The 8,686-nt window shown below is 43.2% G+C and overlaps 2 protein-coding genes across 2 annotated transcripts in view; both read left to right on the top strand.

The window, feature by feature from the left end:
- The window catches only part of LOC119400249 (deoxyribonuclease-2-alpha), a 14,282-nt gene extending 11,500 nt beyond the window's left edge, over nucleotides 1-2,782 (top strand). Inside the window, exons 6-7 of the mRNA XM_037667260.2 lie at nucleotides 128-372; nucleotides 1,299-2,782. Coding sequence (XP_037523188.1) covers nucleotides 128-372; nucleotides 1,299-1,415 — 362 coding nt within the window. The 3' untranslated portion in view covers nucleotides 1,416-2,782. The remainder of the gene's footprint in view (nucleotides 1-127; nucleotides 373-1,298) is intronic.
- Nucleotides 1-8,686, top strand: part of LOC119400253 (uncharacterized) — a 344,569-nt gene that overhangs the window by 94,486 nt on the left and 241,397 nt on the right. The gene's annotated exons all lie outside the window — the stretch shown is intronic.

The following is an 8,686-nucleotide window of genomic DNA, read 5'->3' as shown; positions in this document are numbered from 1 at the left end:
GCGCTGTCTGTGCTCGTGCTTCAATACTTACCGAGTAATCAAACAAAGTTCAAGCGCTTCGGACGCTCTTAAATGAGATTACAACACGAGCTCTAACCTACTTAACGACTCTTTCGACTCTCTACAGACCTGTACTCTGGAGTGCTCGCCAACGATCTGAAGGACGACCTCGCAGTGCAGTCTTGGAGAAATGGCGCAGGAGGCAAGCTCCCTCCGGCGTGCAACTCCAGCTACACCGTCGTCAATATCGATGCCGTCCTGTTGAGGTTCGACGCTAACACCTCGATCACATTCAACACCACCGAGGACCACAGCAAGTGGGCCGTCACCATCGACAGAGACGTGTTCTGTTTCGCTTCGATGAATCGTATGGTGAGTGGTGTATTTCAGCGATAATAGAGTACAAATGGTTTATGTCTCAAAGCAAGTACACGATTTTGATGCCAAGGAGGAGATAGAGTCTGGAATAACAAAATTCACGATCACTGTCTAGCTGTGCAAGAAACGAGCCAAATAACTTTCATTAAGACTGATTTCATGGAGCACAACGGAGAATTTGTTTGGCTCCGCTACTATTTTAGTCGAATGCACTAAGATTCTTTGATCACCTTCTAACTACGCACACGTGAATCGTGTATGTACATCGTACCTACTAGCCCCCACAGCAGCTTTACTTGTATCTAAATCAACATCGTGAAAGCAGTAAGATGGCAGTACTTTCCCAATCCACTGTCGGACACAACTAGCGACCCGTACACAATTGCCGCTGTGGAACCAAGAACAGGTACTAGCTTACCACGCTGCGGATCCAGGCTCAATTCTCATTCTTTGTATGTTGTCAAGGAATCGGTGCCAGCCAGCCACCCAGGTTATATAGGGTAAGAGTAGCGCTCGCACTTAAATGTTGCTCGGAGGCAACTTGAAAAACCCCAAACTTCCCGACATTGCCTAAAGCAGAGCGGAAAATTTATTTCAAAACCGTATTATTAAAATTTGTAATGTATCGCTAACAAAAGAACAGTAAGTTTGTACATTCAGAGCAGCAAGTTCTGCATTTAGCTTGTGCATCGAGACACCAGATCTTGAACCATATTTTTGTGTCAGCACACTTGCACCTTGCCATTCGTGCTAACATTTTCAATGTCTGAGTACAGCGGACAGTATTTACAGTACGCAAGCAGAAGGCCAGCACTTTAGAGAAAAAGAGCTGTCACTAATGCAGAACTCCTACAACTGACTGCAAACTTCAACATAGTAATCGTCACTCGAGCCATCGTATTTTCTTTGTGGCAACGCAGGGATCTCAAGAAACCCGTGGCGGAGAAGTCCCTGTGCTTCAGCAATGGCGTGGTGCAGGCTCTCTTCGCACGCAGCGCCATCATCAACGAGGGATGCCCTGTGTAACTCGGTCATAACGACGACACTCGCAAGCGGAACTATTGTTGAATTCCAATGGCGGAGTCGGAGCAAGTTTTCTACTCGTTGGGAGCAAATTTGTTCCAATGACAGAGTGAGGGCGGGGCTCGAGTGTTCCAAGACGGGAGTGGGAGTGGAGGCAGCGCGCGAGTCACTGCGTGGAGCAGGAAAAGTTGCTCCGCCAAAATCGGCGGAGCGGACCGGAACTATGCGTGACGCACATCCTTTACTACGTTTGCCTGCTTGGGGGCGCCGCCAGTAGTCACGTCTTTTGGCAATAATGGCGGACGACATATGCACGACTGGGCATCATGCAGCATTGCTTACGCTGCTCGATAGCTCCGAGTCAGAAAGCTCCAGTTTCTGCACGAGCGATTCATCGGATTGTGAGAGCGACGCTGAAACTGCCGTGTACGAGCGGGAATTATACACAGAATTAGACTGCGGAACAAAATAACTACAAGATAAGTATTCTGGACCACACGGCACACGAAAGATAGAACTTCCGCTTCCGCCTTGCTCCAGTGGCGCGGGTTGTGTTCTAGTCGAGGATTTGGAGGCGTTGCTATACGCCAGAGTGCTCACTCGCGAAGTTTCTCGGCTGCTCCGACTCTTCCATTGAAATTCAACATATGTCCAGCAGTTGTTTCGGTTTGTGCCGATCTGTGCAGATCGATAATAGTGTAAGGCATCCTATAAATAGCGTTTGGCGACCTAAGAAACGAAATAGATGCACCAGCCTGGTCTGGTACGATTCTCTTTCTAAAAATATACCAGCATGGGCTCCTCTTCTTCCTGCTATTGGCAGCGCTCAAGACTTCGCCGTTCGGAAAGATATACAACCTGACCAAAATTATCATACTGCCGGCTAATAGCATACGCTGAATTTTGCGATGTCAGGACGAATACGCGCTTTATTCAACATGGACGTCTCTTAATTAGAAATGTAACTAGACATTTAATTATTTGAAGAGGACATGCAGAGGTTTAAAAAGGACAGGTAATATTATTTTGTTGGCGGCGTCCGTGCTGGATTTCCGGGTTTCCAGTCGACAATAACATTGTATTGGATACCTTGAAAATATTTTTGATGCAATCATACTTAACATAGTACTCGCGGCGACAATCGCCTCAAGACATTTACGCAATGCGAGTTATTCTTCCGCACTAAACTAGTTTCAAAAGATGTGTTGTTTCACGATCCACTGACCATCTGCAGCTGTTGTAGAGATTCCTTTTACCGCAGATGTTCATTCAGCTGTCATACTGTCGGCACTTGCCTACATGTCAAAGTGTAGTATGGGTAAAATGGTGTTGTCTGTCTCACGAACATTGGATATGAAGAGTGAATAAAATATTTTGTCAATCATGCTTACGTGTGTAATCTGTGAATTGCCAGCTGAATGCGAAATGCCAAGGAGGACTAAACGGTTGCTGTAAGCATGTGGAAAACTTAAAATCAATGTTGAAGCCGAAACATGGAAAAGATTGACGGGTTGAAAATTGGATAGCTTACAAGCTAGCCGACGTTTCGATGGGTGAAGTTATCATCGTCAAAGGTGGCATTATCACCCTTAGCATATTAGTTTCGAATGGTTAGTATAGAAATAGTACGTGGTTAACCGTTGACCTAATCAAGCTCCGTTGGTTGACAAAATGCTACAAGACCTGTGTTTAGATTTAAGCGCGCATTAAAGACGCTCAGGTGGTCGAAATATGCGCAGCCCTCCACTACGGTGTCTCTCAATCATACCGTAGTGCTGGGACCAGGCCCGTGGCCAGGGAGAGTGCCCAGGCCTCCCCCCCCCCCCCGAAATTTTGATGACACATGGTGTTTTCTCGAAAATAAATTATGAAAATAGGCGTTTTTCTAAAATAGTCAAGGCTTTCAGCAAGCGCCCTCCCCCCCAAAAAATTCCTGGCTACGGGCCTGGCTGGGACGCAATATCCTAACAGCTATTATTAACCTAATTGGTTGGTTATTGAGGCTGTTAAAACTCTTAACGTCAGTAAGTCAATCGAAGACAAAGCATGGAGTATAAAGAACGAGCACTCAAATTCTATTGTCTGTACTAAAGGAACAATTGCGGACTTTAAAGGCTCACCTCACGCTGGAACTCGCGAGTGCGAGAAATGATCAAGCTTTGAACTATTTTAAACCGTACCTATAAATTAAGTACGGCGAAAAATACTGCTCACAAAACGACACCTGCGCCTTTGCACTGCACCGATAGTTACCAGCTCTTTACGGCGTGAGCCTACAGCTGAGAAACTGAGAAATAAAACATTGCCACTTTACACAAAAAAATGAAGACCCCAAGCCCATTAGGGCGAATACAGTAAATTGACTACATCTCCCGACATTGGTTATAATATTAATGAGAACTAACAGACAATAATGCCAAGTAAATTATAGGAGGTCTTATTTGTAATAAATGGAATATAAATGTTAAGAAAGTAAAGTGGACGAAAAGACAACTTGCCACCTTCGAATAACGGCTCCGATGCTCCACCACTGAGCTACGGCGGCGGTCATCCGCCCGTCCACTTTATAGGGTATATATGTGCATTTAAACCTAGGAGTGTTAGTCAGCGCCGATCGCAGCCATGGCGGCGAGTGTGGAACACTCTTTTTCTGCCTTTTTGGCGTCACGTAGCACGTGATCTTTTTACGAGCTGGCAGCTGACCAATAATTTCTCGCATACTACCTGAAGGCATCAAGTCTGCCAGAACGAGACCCTTGCCATGAATAAAGGACAGAAGATGGCTTTCAAGTATTAATGAAAACTAACAGACAATAATGCCAAAGAAAGTATAGGAAATCTTATTTGTAATAAATGCAATATAAATGAAAAGAAAGTAAAGTGGGCGAAAAGATAACTTGCCACCTACAACTTGTGTATAACGAAGATAAACGAGCCCTTAAAAGCGATCTTCTGACATGGTTATATTTATACAACCACGCCAAGAAAAAACAAACAGAAGAATACCAATGCAATGCTTCTCGCGTCCCTTAGATGAGTTGTCATTTGATTCGTGTTGTCCTCTGGTTTCGGGAGTAATTGCGTGAGATATATGTAACAAGCTTCATACTGAATAGTACAGTTGTGAGTGTGGCCCCATCTTTGTACTGTTGTCTGTCTTTTGGCCTTTCTTTTTTTAGAGTCTGGCGCTGCAACTCATGTATTCAGCAAGTACCAACTCGCCCCAGAAAGAAGTCATCGCGCTTAGTTCACAGAACTGTCAACTCGTTAGATGAAATCATCCAACAGTTGTGGCAAATGCGGAGGTTAAATATGAACCCGATTCTTAAAACCCGCCTATACTTATTCAACTCCTGGGTAAACTTGCGGATTCGCAGGCAAATGTCATTTGGCAACACGGTATTAGGGGACACAATCCTCTTCTATTTCACTGGGAATTCGGCCTCGGAATTCGTAGGTTTTTTTAACTTCACCAGAAGGCTTTCAGTCACTGCTGACAGAAGAGGCCTAAGAAATACAGCATTTGTGGGGCGTTGTTTTTGGGCACCGAGACTGCTTTCTATTCTGTGGACCTACGGCTTTTTTTTAATGCGCGAGACAAGGATGACTGAACGATGGCTCTCCTAACAAGATTAGGAATAAGCCAATTTAAAAGGAAGTAACGGCTTTCCAGCGCGTGGCTGGAATTCCCACCAAACGTGTTCGTCGGCAAAAGCACAGCTAAATCAAGAAACTGTATGCTGTCGCCAACTGGTACCGCGTGCGTGACTACCAAAGGATCTAATGAGCTCGAGAACACTGACAAAGCAAATGCTACGTTTTTGGTGACAGCATCCTTGGGGAACTCAAGACAAACCATGAAATCATCAACATATCTGAAAACGTTCACGACAAAAGTGTCTTTAAGGCGTTCGCTAACACGCCTGCCAAATTTGGAAAGGTAAATGTCACAAGAAGGGAAATCTGGGCTAGTGCGTTATAGTTAGTTTTCGATCAGCTTACAGCGCAAGAAAAGACGAGGACGCAGACACCGTCTCGTCACATCCTTAGTCTGCGTCCTCGTCTTTTCTTGCACTGTAAGCTCATCGAAAATGAGGTAAATGTCGCTAAGCACTAGGGCGATTGAAGAACCGGTACAAATACCGTTCTTTTGTAGAAGCACGAGATCATTCCACTTAGCATAGGTAGATTTCAAATAAACAGAAAGCAATTCTAGCAAATCTACCGAGCGCATTTCTGTATCATTTTGAAACCGAACTTCACCAAAGGCTGGAATGCGCTTGGCAGATTTTATAGAATTTAATGGCATTTGACCAGATGAGATCGAATCCTGCCCGCGGCGTCCGCATTTTCGATGGAGGCGAAAATGCTTTGGGCCCGTGTAAGATTTAGGTGCACGTTAGAGAACCCCAGCTGGTCAAAATTTCTGCAGCCGTCCACTACGGCGTTTCTCATAATCATATCTTGGTTTTGAAACGTTAAACCTCAAGAATTATTTTTAACCAGGTGATGCCAATAACAGTGACTTTAAATGAACAATTTTAGGGTAATAATAAAATATAAATAGTTATATTAAACGCTCTTACCTGCGTTCAGGGATAGTGAAATGTAAAGTAAGGATATTTTGGTGCCCCCAGCTTTAGTTTGTTTCTGTATTTTACAACGTTGCAACGGATCAGAGAAACTTTGTGGTCATTGCAATTTGAATCCGAAGCCCTAGATCCCACGCGGCGCCTGTCATGTCTAAGGCGTTGCAATTCTGAAGTGAAGGTCACTAGTGCAACTGGAAAATACCATGCGATTTGTTAAAAGTCATGTATAAAATATCTTTGACATGGTAGATTTTATTTCAAATGTTTTATGTGTGCTGCAGTGAGCAAGATTTGGTGTCGAGAGCACAGTCACTGCTGTACAACCGCGGCAGCTGGCGCTTTGCAAATTTTGCTAGTTTGCTATTTTTTTTTCTAGTCTTATAAATTGCAGCTTAAGGAAGTCAGGAAACGTCTGTATGTAAAATTTTCCATATAGCCACAGCTGTCTCCTCAGGTGCGTGGTCTTGTGACACAGTAGCGTTATTCTTTGTGATAGGTGCGGTTGAATGATCTTGCCTAAGAAGCAAATATTGCATCGAGCGTGTGAATGAATGCCTATGCAGTCCTGGAAACGAAGAAATTTATGGAGGGGTTCGTTCCCAAAACGACGAGTAGTATCAGTGGCACCAAGTAGCATCCCACAGTCTAGCGGAAGTTATACACTTAGTTTCTTGTTGTCACTGGTTTGCGGTCAAGAAAACACCTCATAATTTCCCTCACCGGCCGTTCATCCTAACATTGCATGCACCACGCATTATTAAGTTCTCCAATCCGTGTGCATGTTTGTATAGTTTTCTTGCAAATAAATCTGATTAGTAACATTTATACGAAAGCGAAACAATGTATTTTAGTGGAACGTTTGGTGTAAAGTCGGGCAAAACTATCTCGCGGGTACGACAAAATGACGTAGTCTTGCACTGCCATGATCACTAACAGAAAGTAAACTTGATAACTATCTATGACACAGCTCATGCATGAATGTAATTCTGCTGGACGTAACGCAACTCTTTAATATCTTTTTCAGCAATAGTAAGCGTTCACCTTTCGCGATGGAGGTTAGTCCAACAATGAGAAGCATATCACGTAGGAAAAATCTACGCGGACGACCTAAATTTGATTGTACTACCGTTTTCTACAGATTTTGATCGATTGGCGTGTCATGGAACAAAGAAAATTCTAATATTTGGAGTGAATTTTACTCGTCTGATTTTACAGATAGAGCTTCGAACACGTCAGGAAAAAAAGAAACACACAAGTGCGCAGTAAAATATCGACAGGTTTAAATTTCCTCATCTAATTTCTATTATACAAGGTGATTCTTTTAGAACTGAGCTACTTCATCGGGCTGTAGTTTTTTTACAATGTATCAAGTTTTAATGCCGTTTGTACGAAACATTCAGAAAGGATGAAATTTTATTTGCACATCCTGTATTTTGATGTGTTACGATAAAAAAAAACAATAAATAAGAATTAACAAAACCCGCAAAATTCTATACAAGGAGTGATGGCTTGCGCCTATAAAATGTTAAGCAACTCTGATTGACATGTGGCATACCACACGTGACTAGTAGAGGTTCGTCAAGGTTATAAAGATTTATAATAGCTTACCCTACAGTAGGTGTTGAAATCACCACACGAAATGTTAAACTATTCTGCCTTCGACACCATGCAGTCCCTCTTGTATGGAATCTCGCGGAATGTCGCGGTTTTCGTGTTGTCTTATTTATTATTTTTTCAGCATATTGCACATCAAAAGACAGGACGGGTCATTAAGTTTTCATTCTACCTGAATCTTCCACCCCAAAATGCATTAAAATCGAATAATTTGTAACAAAACCACAGTTCAACGAAATAGGATAGTTTCTAAAAGAATCACCCTGTGCTCTATATCTACAGTAATAAATTTATCTTTTTTTGTAAAATATCTTCCTATATGACGGAACTGAAATGGTCTAGATATGTTAACGTAAATATACGAGTTTTCGTGCATGAAGCTTTCGTGTTCAAAGGTGGTGCTAAGATTTACTTCCGGTAAAAATGTAAAACCTGAAGATCGCGGCGCCTAAAAATCCTGGTGGAAGTAATGTTCGAGGTGAGCTGCCCGAGAGGAAAAGTATGAGAACTTTCTTGTCACGAAACGTGTTACGCAGCGGCGGCGTAACACTAGAATTAAGAGCGATATGTAAAATTGCGTACAACAAGAATGCTGCTTAAACAACGCGCACTTTTTCGAATGAGTCCCGAAGAATGTACATCGTTTACAGAGCTGCATAGATTTTCGTTCACTTAGTTGGGCTGCTCTGCGTAAAAGACTCTTATTTGCCCCTGCACTGCTAAGCGGGCACAGTTGACCGGAGAGGTGCTGCGAATGATGAGAAGTATGTCAGAAAAAAACTATATCCGTGTCATTACATCACCGTTTTTAACACTTCGTGCTCTGTGTGTCATCCTAAAACAAAGAAAACACTTAGAATATATATTAGTCTGTTAAGTAGATGTTGCCACCTACACACACCCGCCCCCACGAACTAAATGTTTGGATACGCCACTGCAGGTGGCCGTACGCCTGGCTGGCTTGTCTGCTGTGTTCACGCATGCGCTTACGCGGGGCACAGCTTTTCTGCCTTTATTTTCATTTTCTTTTCACGTGAAATTCGCAGTGTGCAACGCACTGACGAACCAGCGAGAAAGGA

Source organism: Rhipicephalus sanguineus, chromosome 7 (assembly GCF_013339695.2).
Source record: "Rhipicephalus sanguineus isolate Rsan-2018 chromosome 7, BIME_Rsan_1.4, whole genome shotgun sequence".
Taxonomy (NCBI): Eukaryota; Metazoa; Arthropoda; class Arachnida; order Ixodida; family Ixodidae; genus Rhipicephalus; species Rhipicephalus sanguineus.
Note: the sequence above shows the minus strand (reverse complement) of the source record. Positions and strands in the feature narration are given on the sequence as shown.